The sequence below is a fragment of the Phaeoacremonium minimum genome (genome assembly GCF_000392275.1).
Source record: "Phaeoacremonium minimum UCRPA7 unplaced genomic scaffold PA7_03_scaffold_140, whole genome shotgun sequence".
NCBI lineage: Eukaryota > Fungi > Ascomycota > Sordariomycetes > Togniniales > Togniniaceae > Phaeoacremonium > Phaeoacremonium minimum.
This window is the reverse complement of record NW_006921047.1, coordinates 197,383-215,451: the sequence shown is the minus strand read 5'-3', so window position 1 is coordinate 215,451 and position 18,069 is coordinate 197,383. Positions and strand designations below refer to the sequence as shown.

Genomic DNA, 18,069 nt, shown 5'->3' with positions numbered 1-18,069 from the left:
CTCCATTTCTGTAGTGCCGCACCCCCAAAGTGATTTCAGTGCCCTGTGAGAGTTGTGCAAATATCAAATCAAACCTTGTGAGATCAACTCTGCTACTCCTGCTGCATCGTCCTCTTCGAGTCTGGCCACCATCTTTAAAAACGTCAGCCTTCACCGATATCTCCATTTCGTAACCGGTCAAAATATGACCGCTTCCTTAGCGGGAGGATCAATGCACGGGATCCACACGCGTATGGCTTGTGCCAGCTTGCTTCCTTTTGATATTTGCTTTTTGACTCGTCGTGGTTTCTTTTCCGCTCCGGTGCCTTTTGCGATCCCACCTTTCCTTGGCTACATGATAGTCTCTCCCCAATCGAATCGCGGAGCCCAAATCATACACATGCAGGTTCGCTGTTGGCACTGGCCGTGCGTTGCCGTTGTCTCCCCCTGTGTGCCCCTTTCCCAGCCAGGTTTTCCGTGATTGCGGCCCAAAAGCAATTATTGGCGCAGTAGCCCAATCTGGTGCCCGGCACCTGGTTGTCCAATGTTGCGCATGACCACCTTCGTCTGCAGCATACACAGTAGTGCGTGAGGCCGCAGTTGAGGCAGCGTCGGCGACTGGCCCTACCGGCTAATCGACTTCATTGGCGGTGGCCGTCGCCTCAACATCCGTTTCTGACCGCATCGTGCCGACGTGCCCTACGAAGGCTGCCACCGTGGTCCCGGATCCGCCTCAGTTGTAGGACCGGCCAATCCGCGGGCTTGCGCGTTTTCTTTTTGACGAAATCGAGAGTCATTTCTGATATCTCACCGGCGCCGTCTGACCAGGGCCTGGAGTGCCTGTTGCCTCCAGCCAGGAGATCAGACCGACTTGCTTGGTTCTGATGGACCTTCTGTCCGTTGGCGCAGGTCTGTAACCATGACGCCAGTCAGGGGCAGAGCTGTCCTGCCAGCAGACTTATCCAATAGCTTGATCACGGCGGTCTGACCATGCACAAGAGAAATGTCCTCAGTGTTCAGGGGAAAACTTGCAGCTAACAGCTCCATACAATGCCATCCGGTCGAACGAGCTCGGAAGAAGGCGCCGTGCTTTTGACACATATCCAAATCCACTCACACACATCTTATCCAAACATCTCTTCCCACTCTTGCCCCCATTCTGCCATACAAACAGCTGGCCACGACGTCACTTCTGACCATTGCTCCCGTCGCCTTGCTTGCCATCGTTACCTCCGCCGTCCTTCCCCCCCTGCTGGTCATCTTTTCCCGAGCTCTCCTTGTTGGACCGGGCTGCAATGGTTGCGCGCCGTGCGAAGTCATCCTGTATCTGCTTAGTATGTTCTTCAACGGTACTTTTTTTTTCGGGCATCGTCACTTTGTCTCCTCGCGCTTTACGGATTCTTGCCGCGGCTGCCTCGTCCATTTTACCGCGACCCATGGGAAGATTTATTGACAACCTAGGAACCTTGAGGTAGGGCTCCTAGTAGAGCTACTTTGGGCCGAAAAGCTGGGCGGCTAGGTATAGAGTAAAGAGACTTGATGTCGTTGTTGGTGCTACCAGGATACTTGAGAAACGGACAGCTTGTGGTAAGGGGAAAATACAAGTGCAATACACAGAGCTTTGAAGAAACCGTAATGATGATGGGATAGTAGAAGCTGCACAACTGGAGGCGCACCAGCGCCCTTGATATAGAGACTTGATCATCGCTTGTCCTCGGGTTTTGCTTTTTCTGGGGGAAGCCGGGGTGGCTGTCATCCTGCAGCACAACATGTCATCGGGGTCGGATCATGGCTCGCAGCTCGTTACCAACCAGACGGGAGCAAGTATGTAAGCCAGGTACCATAGTAGGTATTCGGACGGGGGTTGGGACGTCTGTCATGTACAAGGCCTATCTAGCTTGTGTGTTATGTCCCGAACGACCAGGGCCCTGGTCTGATAGCAAGGCTTCCATGACTTGAAAGTAGGAAACATCACGATATGTGAAGACGCCAATGATTGCTTCTAAATAATGACAGTCATTGGAGGGGCATGTTAGTAAACAGGGCCCAGTCTCGTGTTCCGCCTTGACTACGCGCATCGAGTAAAGGGACTTGCCAATCGACCCGAAGTCATCTGAGGCAAAGGAACAGCCAAGGGCTCGTATATTTGTACAACAAGGGTCGATAAATACAAATGCATAGATAGCAGTCGAAACCTCCCTTGTTGGTTACACGCAAGCCTCTAATATGAATGCCCGTTTGGGCTTACTATTTAGCATAGGTGTGACCCCCGCGAGAGGCCTCGTTTTGGCTTCAGCTCAGGAGATTTCAATCTCTACCATATGAGAGACTGAGAAGATCGACTAGCCAGAGAGGGCGCAATGAAGGAAATAGACCAGGAGGGACGCTCCTTGATGACATGGATGAACGCCTGGAAAACCCAGTGATGTGTTATCTAGGAAAGGGACGTTGTTTCGCATCAAGCTCCCATGGAGACGGGTCCTCTGTGGGTGAGCACTATGATTGGGTGAAACACATATGTGCCAGGATCTCGAGCTTTGAGTGGGATCATAGTGGATGGGTTCGACCTCGTACCCCTGTCTGCCTATAACCCGAGGGCCAGGGTCACCGAAACAGACTGTGCGTAGCTGCCGCCTGACGACGTGAGGACCCAGTAACCCGTCTCGCCTATCTAGTCGAGACCCATCGTGCATACTCTGTATGTCTTTGCAGCGTAATTATACCATGCCGTATGCAAGTATTTATGTATATATGTGCGCATGCACGTATGCACGAGCAAGCTAGTTTCGCTGAGCTGTGACTTTGTGATGTGTCATTCACTCACTACCAGTCGACCGAAGCTTTATCCTTTGCAGCAAATATATTAGGTACCAGCGTAGACAGAATTATCAAACGCTGAGGTGTAGCATTGCCAAACCATGCTCGGTTGCCAAGCTTGCTGCAGTAGCTTGTGCCGACATGATGTATGTAATTATGTAATATGTACAAGTAGATAACTCTAGATGCGTTGGTGAGATGAGCTCATTCTATCATGAGGGAGAAATATTAATGGATGTGGAGCGGATCGTCACTCTTTGCTAAAGCCTGTTGGCATTTTGCCAGGATGGCAGCCTGTCGGGATACATCCGCCAGTCGGCCAATTACTTCCTTATTCCCATCAACGAAGCCAAACAACGCGTACGGGATCCCGACCTCGTTGCAAAACTCTTGCACCAACTTTTGAGTTCGCCGAAGGTTATGCCTAGGAATCCTGGGATAGAGATGGTGGATTGCCTGGAATTGTAAGCCACCGTGGAAGAAGTCCAGCCATTGAGGACAGTCCACATCCATGGTTGTCCGAAGCATCTTTTGGGGGAATGACTCTGCCGGCCCAAGATCGGCAGTGCTCATAGCAAAGTGTGACAGCGTGATTTGGAGATGTAACGGCATTGTCACCACGTGGCTGACCATGACAAATACAAATCGTCCCCAGTTGTTGGGAATAGTCTTGTACAGGATCCCATAGCCAAACCACGTCCAGAAGACACACTGCCCTGCGATCTCGAACCAGCGATGCCACCAAGCAGGCCCTTTCTTAGGCGCCTGGCCAAAGAGGAGATAGATCCAGGATAATCGGTAGAGGTTAAATCGGCCGAATGTTAGTATAGGGTAATAAGAATATGCCTGGATTCGAATCAGGACTTTCGCGAAAGCATCATACTCCATGACACGCTCATAGTATGAGGACCGAAGGGACTGGAGTAGCCGGTGAGAGATGGCAAAAAAGGGCATATGCTCGATATCGGGATCGTGTTCAGGGGAGTTGGTCACAATGTGATGCACATTGTGATTTCTCTTCCACCATCCGAGAGATAGACCCCCAAAGAAATCTGCAATGATAATTCCAATAACAGTGTCCACGTGAAAATCATGTGTGATACCCATGTGACCTGCATCGTGGGCGGCAAACACCAATTGATGCCAAAAAGCACCCAGAAAGAAGCCACTGACCGCCCACCACTGCCAGCTCAAGGTGAGCAGCATCAGGGTGAAGAGGGTCGTGTATCTCGCGATCTCTATAGCATACGATCGGTAATGGCAGCGGTAGAGATCCTCGGCCTTGATCCTTTCATTGAGAAGACGGTATTTCCTTATGATATCGTCCTGAGTGGCATCGTCTAGAGAGGGGTATTTCTCGACATCCAGCTTAATCAGCTCTTTGGTTCTCGCGTCTAAGACGGCCATCCCATCGAGGGGCCCTTCAGGCTCCTCTGACACGGAGACGGATGATACGGACGTAGTTCGAGAGACTCCATGACCGGACTTACGGCTCCGCGTGCTAGGGACTGTGTTATCAAAAATTGGCGAAGGTGACCGGGAGTTGGCATCGCAGGATGCGGTTGCATCCTCGTCCTTCTCAAAACCATCCATCATGTCGGCATCGCAGCTCTCGGAAATCGGGCGAAATATTCCTCCTTGAATTGGCGGCAGGAAGTTTTTCCAGCGGCCCTCAATGCGTCCGATTCGATATTTATCCATCATCTGGACAGCCTCGAGAGAGTGAAGACTGAAGAGACCAGGGTTAGCAACGCTTGATCGGAGATAAGGGTACGTGGTGGTCGAGTAGGTACGCACGCGGTGACTTCGTCGGTGGCATCTCTGCCGACCATGTGTTTGATGGCTATGTCACCCCCGGGGTGGTACTTGAGCCAGGCATCAACTTTCAGAACATGCTGGTTTACAATAACGATATGTCGGCCATCGGCAATCTGTCCCTCTATCTGCCTTCGAGACAGGACGGGGTATGTCCTGACCGACGGCAGCGAGGAGTCCATCTTGTTGAAACTAGTATTATGAGGCTATCGTCACAGGGGTCCGGCCGGGGAAGAAGGTGAGAAGCGTCAATTGCTTGACTGGCGAGTGAAACGCGTCCCCGTCGTCTTTGGAACCGAGGGCTGTTTCGAAGCGATGCGTCGATCTGGCACCTGGAGCTCGAGGCGAGGCAAGGCGAGACAGAATAGGGCCCTGTCCTTCAATTGAAATTGATCATGAGAAGGACGAGCCTGAGCGCTGTCGACTGTGAGATGGACTCCGGATGGACCGGATCATCGAAGTTGAATGTCTTGGAAGAGATAGTCGAGCAGGTGGGCAGGTGTGTGGTAGCACTATGGCGGGCATTCCCACACCGCCCTGCCATTTCCCCGCCACAGCAGCTAAGATGGACACTGAGAGATCCCTGTGGTGCGCCGGTGCTTCTGGGTAAAGTGGGCTGGTGCTGGTCCCTCGCTCACCTCGGCCCTACAGCTCTCCCAATTAGTGCTCTTGTGGAGTTCGAGAGCCCAGGAAACTGGCTCCATTCTCGTATGGTTTTGCGCGTCCATCTTCTTGGAACTCTGCTTACATTTGGAAGGGACAAAAAGGGGTTGCGGGACCACCCGCAAATGGCGCACCCAATCATGCGTCCCAAACTAACACAGGCAAAACCCATGTGTGATCTGGACTAATTGGATATCCCACAACGTACTCATTCTCTTCACTTTCCTAGATCAGGAAGACGGACTACTCACACAATCCCCCATTTGTTCTCATTGGATGGAGTACCGACTACCTATCGGATGTTCTGGGCAGTTGCAGGTACAAAACATGCCCGCCTTGTGTTTCACTAGTCCAGTTTGTCCAGCTCGTCCGGTCGTTGGGAGGTTGATAGCTGAAGCATCATTTCGTAAATGTCGCGGGCACTTCTACTGGAAACGCGGCGTCCCGCACAGGATGTCATCGATCAGTCATGACATTGTATCTTCGTGTCGTGGGGCTTGATTTCTCCGAATCCATACTCTTATGCCGAGAGTGAGCTTCATCTGTGCCGGTAAGTTGTAGCCACTCCTACATCCGCGACTTGCTCACTCATGAAGCAAACAAGATGATTCACTCACATGACTCTCTTGAATGTGTGCTTGGTGTTTGCAAGCCACAGAGTCATAAGATTTGCCAAAGCTCCGGTCGTCAAACATGTTGTAAGAAGTCAGCTCCACGTGCTCTCTCTTAACGTCTCTGTAGATGGTGATACCTTTAAAAGTCCACGCATTCCTCATCTATCTTATGGCCCATTCAAAAATGCCATTGACCCTGTAATGTCGGCTTGATTATCAACGGATTGCTGTACCAAAAACTTCGTTGCGATTGTCCAAGGAGAATTATCAAATTATCCGTCCAGCTTCGCAATCCCCTACCAACACCAAGGCTTTGACATTGATTGTATTCACACCGATGTCTTGGTGGACTTGGCCTTCTCAGCCATATGGAGAGATTCGGTTTGTACAAGGTGAGAGGCTTTATTATTGATGGTCCATTTCGGGAGCAGTATAATAATACTGAGAGTTTCCAGGTTACGGAAGTATCCCTGGTCGCCAAGGGTAAGGACGAGATGAAAGTCCAGCAGGATATACTGCCATACGGACCTCTGCCCTGCTAGAGAGTATTTCAGCTGATCTTAACACAGTTCCGGTTTCCACGGATCGGTAACAGGTCAGGGGGTCATTCCCCCGGGCTTAAGAGCCCAAGGGCCCCGAAGTTCGGCAGTGGCTTGTCACCACATGTGCAGCTGTGTGCCATTTCTCAGTCATTCTTCTGGCTGGTCGCCTTTCGGAGGGTGCAACATGGTCAACGTCGGAGACGCATATTCAAACCTATGGGCCGGTGCTTTCCCTCATACTCCTGGCAATGGGGGAGGGCTTTTTGCCCCGAATTCTTCATTTTTCAACTGTCATATATGTAGCCGCTGCCAGTTACACCAATAAGAATTATTCTCACGGGCAGAATATGAAGGCATCGGAGGTTTTGATACTCCAGCATTAGTCAAGGTCTATTTGCTAAAGTGGCTGCGTCGCCAGCGGACCTGAATTCATTGATAGTACACATAGACCAATGCTCACCGTGTCCAGGATGTCAGGTCAGAATTCAAGGCATCCCACGCATATAAGACTCGTGTACGAACTTGCTCCCGTGTCGTCGCTCGGAGACACCGAATAACAGGGAAGGAACTGCCATCAGACTGTTTTCATGCATGTCTATCGGGGTGATCTACTGTTACACCTGCCGGCCCTAGTGAAAATACACAAGAAACAAGGGAAGCCGGCCATCCCATATACACCCTTACAAGCCCTTAGAAATGGATCGCCTTAGCGTGTGTGGCCATCGCGGCCTCCTTGAACGCCTCCGCGAGAGTAGGATGCGCGTGGCAAGTCCGTGCAATATCCTCGCTTGACGCACCGTACTCTAGCGCGAGGGTACCTTCTGCAATCATCTCACCAGCGTTAGGTCCAATGATGTGAACTCCCAAGAGTCTGTCTGTCTCAGGGTCTGCAATCATCTTGACCATGCCCTCAGTGTCCAAGTTCGTCTTCGCACGGGAGTTGGCGCTAAATGGGAAGGTTCCCACACGATACTTGACTCCCGCTGACTTCAGATCTTGCTCGCTCTGGCCAACCCACGCCACTTCAGGGTAGGTGTACATGACGGAGGGAATCGCGGCGTAGTTGACATGGCCGTAGCCCTTCTTGATGTATTCAACGACGGCGACAGCCTCCTCCTCTGCCTTGTGTGCCAGCATGGGACCAAAGGTGACGTCTCCGACGCATCGAATGTGGGGAATCTTGGTTCGGTATTCGGAGTCAATGATGACACGTCCCCGCTCGTCAAGCTCCATGCCGATGTTCTCGAGGCCTAGACCTTGGGTATATGGGCGGCGACCAATGGCAACAAGGACGACATCAGCGTCGAGCTAGAAAAAGTGTACGTCAGTCGATGTACCCGATAAACATACGTATAATTCCCGAACTTACTGTCTCCGGCTTGCCGCCCTTTGCAACATCCACCTCAAGCTTCACCTTGTCGCCAGTCTTGTCTCCACTGACGACCTTGGTGCCGAGCTTGAACTCGATGCCCTGCTTTTTCAAGATCTTTTGCGCCTGCTTTGAAATCTCTGTGTCCATGCCGGGGCCACCAATCTGGTTAAGGAACTCAACGACGGTGATCTTGGAGCCTAGCCTCGACCAGACAGAGGCCATCTCTAGTCCAATGATGCCGCCACCGATGACGACCATGGACTCGGGTACCTTCTCCAGAGCGATGGCGCCGGTACTGCTGACGACGCGCTGCTCATCGATCTCGAGGCCGGGGAAAGGAGTCGCCTCGCTTCCGGTGGCGATGAGGATATTCTTGCCGACAACGCTAGTCTCGCCTCCGTCATTCAGCTCCACCTTGATCTCGTGCTCGTTGACGAAGGAGCCTGCGCCCTTTATGTACTCGACGCCGTTCTTCTTGAACAGAAACTCCACACCTTTTGTAAGACCAGCAACCGACTGGTCCTTGGCCTTCATCAGCTGCTTGAGGTTCAGCTTGACATCGTTGACCTCAATACCACGCTGTTTCGTGTCGTGAAGAATCTGATGGTAAAGATGCGAGTTGTTGAGGAGGGACTTTGAGGGAATGCAGCCGACGTTGAGACAAGTGCCGCCGAGAGTTCCACGCTTCTCAATGCAGGTGACCTGAGATAGATAAGTTAGCAATATGCCCCAGAACTTGCCTCTGCTTCATAAATGGTCTGTAGAGTGAGGTCCAGTATTCCGCCATCGAGGTGTTGCACAGACGGTCCCATTCCCACGTGCAGCCCAACAACGCGCAGAGACAGGTACGAGCAGAGAGCCTTGAGAATGAGCTCTCCGAGATGTGAAAGACGCACCTTCAAGCCCTCCTGACCAGCTTTTATGGCGGCGACGTAGCCAGCAACGCCGCCTCCAATGATGACGAGATCCTTCTCCTCGGCTTCTGTAGCATAGGTCCGTCTCCACCTCGCGGCCGGGACAATTGAGGGTAGGGCGGACTGCGTTCGGAACGCGGAGCGAACCGCAGTTCGTGGTATTAACCGGCTGGCCAGCATTGTGAGATGTGAGTTGGTGGTGATGGGATTTCGGAGCTCTGGGGTCGGGACTGCGGAAGGGGGAGCTACGATGTTGTTGAACCGAGCGAGCTCTTTTTTTCTGGCGGTGCCAAACTGTTGGACGGCCTTATATTTACGGCAACCACAACCGCATTGCCCGTTAAATGTTAACGTTATGCCGTGTTTTCCCGGCAACAGGCGAATGGCAGGCCAACTTTTTGCGGCAATAAACCCCCCCAAGTTTTATCCTACTAAGTTTAGCTTGAGCCACTAGCAGGTCAAGCACTACGACAATCGTCACCATCAACGCCAACGTCGGTGGAAGTGAGTAATCATCAACTGCCTACTTGACTACCTAGGCAATGCTGTATGTAACGCGTCGAGTGGATCTATAGGCAGGTAGAGATAGACCAGACGAGATCATATCGCTGCATGTCACACCCTCATGACCCAGCACAGACTAGGTCGCGTGTACTCGATTCTAAATAGCCTTCGACCATTTGTGATGCCTGAAGCACGAATATAACTGTGTTGGATTCCCACTTGAGCCTCGCCTGCATCGTAGGACTGGTGAGGTTGCCATAGCTGACAAATCTTCAAGATTGCCCAAACACGAGTGCATGAAGGCCAACAGCTCGTGACTGGAGAATGCTAGCCGTATCGGTATTCTAGTCTGCCTCGTCCGCCACCATGACGCTGTCAAGAGCCGTGTGTGCCACCTTGCACCCCTTTTTGACAGCTCTAACCTCAGCCTTGCTAACAAGATCCGACTTGCGGACGACCTTGTTCAAGAAGTACTGCAAGCCTCTGCAAAGCTCCGGAGAGTCTCCTATCGACTTGAAAATCTTCTCCGTCGCCTCACCCTGTCTTTTCTCCGCATCCACGAGGAGTGTAATCAGCATCACTTCGAGGAGCGCCCGAGTCTTGGGTCGGAGGTAGGCCATGTTCAGACACTTCAGAATGCTCAGCCCCAGTGTACCACTCGCTATGAGTGAGCCGAACATCCTCCCCACATTGACAAGGCGGCGCATGTCCACCAACTCATCTCCCTCTTCCTCGTCTTCTGCTTCTTCTCCAAAGATGGATTCGCCCAACCGCCGAAAGAGCTTCCATAGACAATCCTGAAAAGTGTAACGCACCTTGCGATCGCCACATAGCTTTTTCGCAATCAGGTCGTAGTAAGGATTATATTGCTGTTCGGCACCAGCGCATTGTATTAGCACGTTGGCAATCTCCTTTTGACGGTCTTTGTTGAGGTGGAGCTTGAGCAGGCGAATGTAAGCATCCTCGTAGTCCTCAGCTGACATGATAGCAACGAATATGGAGCGTCGCACATCTGTATTCATCATCTGCTCCCTGGCAAGAGCGGAGAGATCAGGACCGGCTTCTTCGTCATCTAATTGCAGCTCATCGTTGTCTTCATTCGCTTCAGGCGTTTTCCTAGAGCCTTCTCCTACCTGTCCGTGGCCTGATGGCCCCGCCCAACTAGCTCCAACAAGCCACCATTTCCCTCTCTTGTCTGAATCTTCGATATCCTTCAAACTGATGCGTAGGGGTTCCGTGGCCTTGAGTTTCCTCGAAGTCAACGATCCAAGCAGCTTCTTCATCCTGGTTGAGTGCTCTGAGATGACTGCTGACGCACTGGCTCCAGCTTTGAGCTTGTTATTCTTTAGATCATTGATGGTCTCAATCATGAACTTCGTTCTAACGGATATGTTCGCCTCCCCAATCTTTGCGACAGCAGGTCGTATAAGGGAGACAATGTCCTTCAGAGCTAAAGGGTCATCCTGACGAAGTTGTGGCCCACACATTCGGATGATTCGCAGGAGCAACTCAGCATGAAGTTCGGATAAGTCTCCCAGTAGTAATCGCACGTAATCAAAAACTAAATCGCAAGCTATCAGCTGGAAGTTGTAGAATTCCGATATTAGTGTGATAAGGTTTGATGTCTCTTTGGTGATGTCTTGCGGCGTTGCATAGAGCGTGCTGGCTTTGACATGGTACTCCTTGAATGTCTCCACTACGCGCTGGACAAGAAAGGCACCGAAATCCATGCCAATGACCTTGTAAGTCGCAGCGGCGAATCCCGCTATCAGAATCAGGAGAGTATCAGGCAAGCTGGTGGGCTCGGCTACCTGGACTAGTAGCACCTCGACGAGGACGTTTGTGACATGCTGTCGAGGATAGTCTCTGTAAAGTTTCTCGACATCACCGAGAATAGATACCAGGTTGGATTCGGTGAGTCGATTGACCAGCCCCTGAGTCTGCCTGCGAATTCGAGACACCAATTCGGCATCTGATCCCGTCTCCACGCGCCGAGCCGGAGGCACATATTTTGCAACATTGGGTCCTGTTGACGGTGCAACATAGGGGTTTTCACGTATTCGAGGCTGGGTGTCCTCTGCGGCTGCAGTATCTGAGTCGATACCCTCGAGCTCATCTTCGCTTTCAGATCCATCTTCAAGACCTTCGTGCTCCTCTTCCTCGTCGAGTTCTGCTTCTGATGAGCCAGAGCCGAGACCTAAGCTGTCACTGTCACCAAAATCGTCCTCAAGATCACCCATGCCTTCTTCCTCTTCTTCGGAGCTAGGATGTGCTTGCTGCAGCTCAGACACTCGGCGGTTCCTCCTCTTCTGTGCGAGCCACTCGTCTGCCTCGGCCTTGATCTTTCTTCGTTCCGCAGTCTCGCCATCCTCGTTTTCACTTCCCAGATCTTCCAGCAGATCGCCCAGTCCTTCATCGTAGAAAGACTTGGGCAGCGATTTTCGACCCTTGAGACCTAGTTTGGACTCCAATGCTGCAATCTCGGCGTCATCTTCAGCCAACTTATCGCGAGTCGCTCTAGGGACCTTCTTCGTCCGTAATGGGACGTCCGGTTCTTGGGAGGAATCGCTATCGTCGTCAAAGGAACCATCATCAGCCGCAAAGTGCTCTTCTCTTGATTTCTGCTTCTTCAGGATCGACTTCGGAGGTGCGACTTGTGGTGCGGGTTCCTGCCCTGTTTTCCGTCTCTTCGGCGGGGGTGGGCTGTCGTTGTCAGCCGGTAGCCGATCCCTGGCATGTTGCTGGGCTGAAGAGCCGCGGTGTTGCTTCTTTTGAGATCGGTCGGCTTTTCTGCGCTCTTTTCGAGAGATTGATCGTGGCCGTGACCTGCCCTGTCTTTCTTGGGGCTCTGCGGGATCTACTGTCAGCAAGCTGCCGTCTTGCATGACTATTCTAATTTGATGCTGGAACCAGTGTACCTGCTGGGAGATGGCAAGTAGACATGTACTGGTTGCTTACCAGGAACACCAAGTTGTTTTAGCAGCGTCCCGGGGAGGGTTGGGCGCTTTCGTTCAGAAGGCATGTCTTCATCGGCCACTGGCGAAGCAGCGAACAAGCCGGATTTGTGGCAGTTGCTAAGACGTATTTCTTGGTAGCTGTGTTATCGCCGCCTTTTTTTTTTCTTCTAGGTTTTGCCTGCCTTGGAGGTGGGTCAAGATCTTCCAGTTCAACCAGCGGGACGCAATCCGATGGGGTCTTCCAGAGTGCACTAACATCCGCCTAACTATTTCACTAATCCGCCCCTCTCCCCACCCTAAAAAGAACGTCAACTCAATCGCGGGGCATTTTTTCTTGGTGTGCCATCGACCCTGTCAAGCTTCACTCTCTCTCCTGTTTGGGAGTGACCATCCTGATCTCTGCCTCGTCCTCTCACTCCCTTCAGCTCTCAGAACCCTGAAGAGTTTCTTTGAGTACGATCGTGAGAACTGTCAACTCTTTAGCCTCGAGGCCATGGCTGACAGCCACCTCTCACATGATGAGGCATGTGGCGATCAGCTCAACTCCTCCCGTAACCGTTGCTAATTCATGGTCTAGTTCTTCACTCGATTAGGAGACTTGTTTGGCTCTCGGAAAGGAAAGGATCACGGCGCAATCTACTTGACTCAGAAACGATGTACGTTGATCCTTCATTCATAGACCTGCCTGTCTCATCCTATAATTTGGGCGGGCATCATATCAGGCTCCTGCTCTATCCCGCTTGCTCGGTAAGAAGTCTGGGACCAGCTGATGGAAATGATCTAGTGAGTCACGGGCAGGATAGTGCTATGGCAACAGACGAAGATGACTTCGCGGATGTACACCATGATACGCCCCTGCCGATACTGGTTCGCGCGACAAATGGGAAGTCCAAGGAGAAACGGAGCGATAAGGTGAAGCTTGCAACTGTTGTCCAATCTGATGCGCTGGAGGCATTCTATGCGCGCTATGCAGAGGTCTGCAGAGCAGGCATGTCATCCTTGAAACCGAGAGATCGAAGCAAGCGGAAGGCTAAGGCGAGGAAGAAGAAGGGTGGTCCTGCCGGTGTTGGCGCCGCTTAATGTTCTATAGCCATTGACTCGAGAGTTAAAATCAGGCGTGGTACTGGCATTCAGAGGCAGCTTTGGCTATGTCTAGATATGCATGGCATGAGTTGGATGCTACCGTTCGGAGGGCTCAGCGCTATGTTCAACCAACCTTCATTGGTTTGGTCATACAGCCAGTCCATGAATCGCATATCGGAGGGGCTCGGGTCATCTCGACCTGGCGGTCATCGTTGGCACACGTGAAATCCTTTGATGATCAGACTCATCCAACAATTGTCTGGTATAGTGCCTTGGTATTCTGCACGACTAGGGATAATCAAGAACGAAGCGCGTAAAGAAGCGGGATCATCGGCGTATGTTTATAGCAGTATAACAAGCCTGATACCTCCTGAGTAAACGTTGTTATTTGTGAATTCAAGTCCCTGTTGATACCTATTGAACTGCGAAATGCTCTCTGTGGGCATTTTGCCATCTATGCAGCCTACCACGGAATCCAGGAAGGCTAGTCACTTCAGTTGAAATTACTATCACTACCGCTCTCCTTCCTCATGGTTTTCACGACTAGCATTGAGCACCTGGTTTGAAAAATGCACAATTGTCGTAAGGGCAGAGGTCTGCGCCAATCTCGCCATGTTCCTCCTATCAAGAGGCTCGCAGTGCTCTTCGCACAACATCTAGTCCCCCATACAGTCATGAATTCCTCTAGTTTCCCTGCAGTAGCGATGCACCCGGCTCCGAGGCCGCCTGTAGTCGCCAACCAGCATACGTAGTCTTTCAGGGCATCTTTTCCTTGAAATGCCACCATGACGGCTTGCTAGCTTCTTGTACGTGGTCCACGCATTGCCGCAGAGGCACCGGTAGAAATGCAGTTCGCACGTTTATTTCTCCGCCGCACAGCATCGACAAGGCATAACTGCAGCTTATAGACTCTAGTATTTTTCGGAAAGTTGTCTTCGATCAAAAGGCGCAAGGTCAAGTAGACTATTGTCGATAAATCCGTGGCTATCTTTAGGTGTGACGATCCAACGAGATCTGGCATATCCGCCCTCACATGGGAGAATACCATAGTCAAATAAGTGAAAACACATCTAACTCAAACTGGACAACTAACAACTAAGCTGTGCTGTCATCCGTCGCAGAGACGAGGAAACGTGAAAGATTTGGCGGGATACGAATCATGGACAACAGGCTCCTCCTAATGTGGAAATCAAGGTGTTGGCGAATTTGCCATGCCAGCCTAGGACTTTAGAACGGCCTAGCAAACAGTGACAGGGTAAAGAAAGGGGCACGATTTCACAGGCAATCGATGAAATTGATCAACAGACACTTCAGAATGACAAAAATGCGGCTCCCCGATGCAGGGGAACGCAGATTGTCTGAGTTGGTTTTGCTATCATTCTCTCGTTCAAGAAAATCTGTAACCTCGTAATTCAATGGCAATACCGTCCTTGGACAAGGACCACCTACCACCCTTAGGTACCTAGGTATCCAGGTAGGTTTTGCCAGTCAAATGACACAGGACCACTGACAGAGCCTACACAGCATGTCCCGAACACGTAAGGTAGCGGATTCACACACACGCATGCCCCATGGCTCAGGGACATTCCCCACTACACGCTGCTTGACTTGGGAGCCTTGAGCATACCTCAACAATCCACACGCTTCAGTAGGATCTCGGTGGTCCACCGCCATTGCCGACGCCATCCCTTAAACGCCACCACGGTTAGGAGAATCAGATGCTATTCGAGGTCATTCTAAATAGATGCTTCCAATCCCCCATTTTCAGTTATAACCACACAGGTACTCAGACCATCAAGACAAGAGCGTTTTTTAGTTTCCCGAGACAGGGTAGGGTGCCGGGTCTGTCACAAGGACGAGACCTTCGAAGAGGTCAAGCCATCTCAATCCATCGACTGTTCCGCCATCCATTGTCATAGAGGATACAACCAGTATCAATTAGTTTTGCCCCGGTGACGCAACCAGAGCATGTGCTCCCCCGTTGTCCTCAGTTTTCGTCGATTTTGGGTTCAAGATAAGAAAAAGAAACGGAACGAGCGATAGAAAAGGAAAGCAAGAGTACAATAAGTTGTGTCGCCGCAACCATAATAATGTGTGTTGCTCCATTAAGACGGGCGTAGGAAGGAAAGGAGACAAACAGTGGAGATGGGTCGTTGAAAACTGCGAGTAGGGCGAGTAGTCAAGCCCCTGGATCCTGGATCATCTCCTGCAGAGCAAGCAGGTGTTGTTCTCTACATGATCTGATCTTGGGTCAGACCGCCATGAGGATCGGTATCCATGCTATCTCCTCCGCCGGGCGTCAAATATTTGACGAAGCTTAAGCCAAGGGGTCGCCCTCCGTATTGGTAACCTTGGAATTTCGCGATAGACGTCTCCGCTGTTTCGGCAGAATCGAATCGAACAACGCCAGAGCCTCGAGATCGACCGCTGGGTTCGTATTGAATCTCAGCCTGCTCCACCTTGCCGATGGTGCCGAACAACTCGATCAGGTCTTCATTGCTGGTAGACCAGGGAAGCTGTGGCTGGTCAGCGGAATCCAAGAACGAGAGACAGTGTCTATGAATATTCTTACGTTGCGGACATAGATGATCTCGCTCCTATCCGTACCGGCCGTTGCGAAATCGGTGAATGGGTTCGGTGGAACAGAGGCAGCAGCACCACCACCGCCCCCGGCGGCACCACCGTCGTAGCCGCCTCCAGAGTAGCCGCCTCGTCCTCCGTATCCGAAGCCACCTCTTCCACCACCGAAACCGCCACGGCCATAGCCGCCGCCGAATCCACCTCGACCTCCACCGAATCCACCACGGCCGCCGAAGCCACCGCCCATGCCAGATCCGGCGAACCTATCTTCGCGAACTTCGAGCAGGCGACCTTGCCACTCATATCCGTTAAACTGCTGAATGGCGTTGCGAGCATCGTCGGCGCTCTCGAAGACGACGATTCCGGAGCCCTTAGGTCGACCGTCGGGTCCGAGGTGTACGTCGGCACGAATAACACCAGCAGTCCGAGCTGTAAGGTTAGCGATCAAAAGTACACAACGACGCGCGTGGGCTTAGATTCCCAAGTCTCACCTGCTTGTCTGAAGAGATCTTTCAGATCTTGCCAACCTACAGTAAAGGGGAGCTAGGGTGAAAAGTTAACACGGAACTCATTGCCTAGGATTAGTATCAAGGGGGGAAGAAAGGGAGATGACAAACGTTGGCGACGTAGATCTGTCGACTGCCCATCCCGCCAGCGTTGTAACCGCCACCGCCGCCACCGCCGCCGTAAGCCGGACCACCACCAGCACCGCCGCCCATGGCTCCGCCGCCGTAACCACCGCGGCCGCCGCCACCGGGCGGGTTGAATCGTGGTTCCGCCTCGCGGTCCTGATCTAGTCTTAGCACCACTCCCGGACTGCTCACAGCCGTGGTACTCACCTCCCGCACATAGACGAGTCGTCCCATCAAGTTCTGGTTGCTGAGCGTCGCGACGGCGTTTTGGGCTTGCTCCCTCGTAGCATATTCCACAATACTACAGGTGGAGAAGGCATGTTAGCAAAGGATCTCACGCCAATGTCGGTTGAGAGGACTTACCCGCATCCCTACAAATACCGATGGACAATGTCCCAACCCGTCAATCCAACGATTCCATCAAAGTAGACCAAGAGAGGGGAACCGGGGGGAAAGCCAGCCAAAAACTACGTGTAGAAGCCCACCTTCGACATTCCATTTGGAAGCAGTAAAACATCGGCGAAGAGAACCTCTCCAGCTAAAGATTGCAACACCCTGTCAGCCTCCTATCCTTCAAGTCTCGCTGATGCTGCAAATCGACCCACCCTGCCTCATGAAGTCCTTAAGGTGATGCCATTTGACGTCGTAGGAAAGATTGCCGACGTAGACTCGGCGGTCCTGCTGCGATGTCTCTCTGAGACTATTCATCATTTGCTCTCTCGCCTGCTGACGTTCCTCGTAAGACCTATGGGGCGCCCCGTAACCCGGACCCGAACCTCCTGCTGCAGGGCCTTGACCGCTCATGGGACTCCGAGATCTTCTCCTGTGGTGATCGGGACTCCGAGATCCGCTTCGAGGTGAGTACGACCGCCGACGTCCAGAACGATTTGGGCTCCGAGACCGACGACGAGGAGAGCGAGACCTCTCACGCTGTGATTTGTCAGTTGCACTGTCTCACTCGAACACTGATGGACCCATGTCTCCCAGGTGTAGCCGTAATGTCTCGGCCGAACTAGCCGCTCTGGTGCAGACCGCTGCGGACTTCGTGCCGGTGCCTCGACAACGCAGAACTGGCTACCTCATGGCGTATTATGCGGCTGTAGGTGACGGCATGCGAAGCCTAACAGCGCCACCAGAGCGGATGACCCGCAGCCAGAGAGTGAGTCTTTGAAACCGCGACTCTCTCAACGACGACAACCCTTGTCCGAAAGATGAAGACAGACGTCAGGTATGACCATCGGCACGTCTTTTAAACTCTTACCGTGGCGCGACGGTCTATGCCCAGAGGCGCAAGCAAGCTGAGAAACAACGGCGACAGAGAGACATGGATCCAACAAAATGTGCAAATGAATGGGAAAAGGAGAAGCTCACGGGACGATAAGTATCTCCTGAATCTGCTAGATAGTACGTTGTGGTGTTAGAAAGCCGGTCCAAGAAGGAAGGAAAGCGAATCGGGTTGAAACGAAGTTTAATGGATGTAAGGGAAGTAAGTAAGGCAGAGAGGAAAGAAATGTACAGTGGCGACTTTTACAGGCCGGCGGTTGGGGGTGCGGCGGGGAGAGGGGGGAAAGAGACAGGACCCGATAGTGGACCGGGA

At 52.1% G+C, this 18,069-nt stretch overlaps 4 protein-coding genes across 4 annotated transcripts; all 4 read right to left on the bottom strand.

The window, feature by feature from the left end:
- Positions 1 to 3,024: 3,024 nt before the first annotated feature.
- Positions 3,025 to 4,793, bottom strand: UCRPA7_1947 (putative fatty acid desaturase protein; the record flags this gene model as incomplete). Its single annotated transcript, XM_007914525.1, has 2 exons — positions 3,025 to 4,525; positions 4,594 to 4,793. 2 exons carry the CDS (start codon positions 4,791 to 4,793, stop codon positions 3,025 to 3,027), a joined length of 1,701 nt encoding a protein of 566 aa, XP_007912716.1.
- Positions 4,794 to 7,120: 2,327 nt separating this feature from the next.
- On the bottom strand, positions 7,121 to 8,896 carry UCRPA7_1946 (putative dihydrolipoyl dehydrogenase protein; the record flags this gene model as incomplete). The annotated part of the gene is made up of 3 exons (XM_007914524.1): positions 7,121 to 7,738; positions 7,800 to 8,504; positions 8,699 to 8,896. 3 exons carry the CDS (start codon positions 8,894 to 8,896, stop codon positions 7,121 to 7,123), a joined length of 1,521 nt encoding a protein of 506 aa, XP_007912715.1.
- A 668-nt stretch (positions 8,897 to 9,564) lies between these two features.
- UCRPA7_1945 (putative suppressor of glycerol defect protein 1 protein) lies at positions 9,565 to 12,105 on the bottom strand (the record flags this gene model as incomplete). The annotated part of the gene is made up of 1 exon (XM_007914523.1): positions 9,565 to 12,105. The coding sequence occupies one exon, from the start codon at positions 12,103 to 12,105 to the stop codon at positions 9,565 to 9,567; it is 2,541 nt and encodes an 846-aa protein (XP_007912714.1).
- A 3,386-nt stretch (positions 12,106 to 15,491) lies between these two features.
- UCRPA7_1944 (putative rnp domain-containing protein) lies at positions 15,492 to 16,706 on the bottom strand (the record flags this gene model as incomplete). The annotated part of the gene is made up of 5 exons (XM_007914522.1): positions 15,492 to 15,776; positions 15,833 to 16,269; positions 16,332 to 16,383; positions 16,458 to 16,628; positions 16,680 to 16,706. 5 exons carry the CDS (start codon positions 16,704 to 16,706, stop codon positions 15,492 to 15,494), a joined length of 972 nt encoding a protein of 323 aa, XP_007912713.1.
- Between the last annotated feature and the right edge of the window lie 1,363 nt (positions 16,707 to 18,069).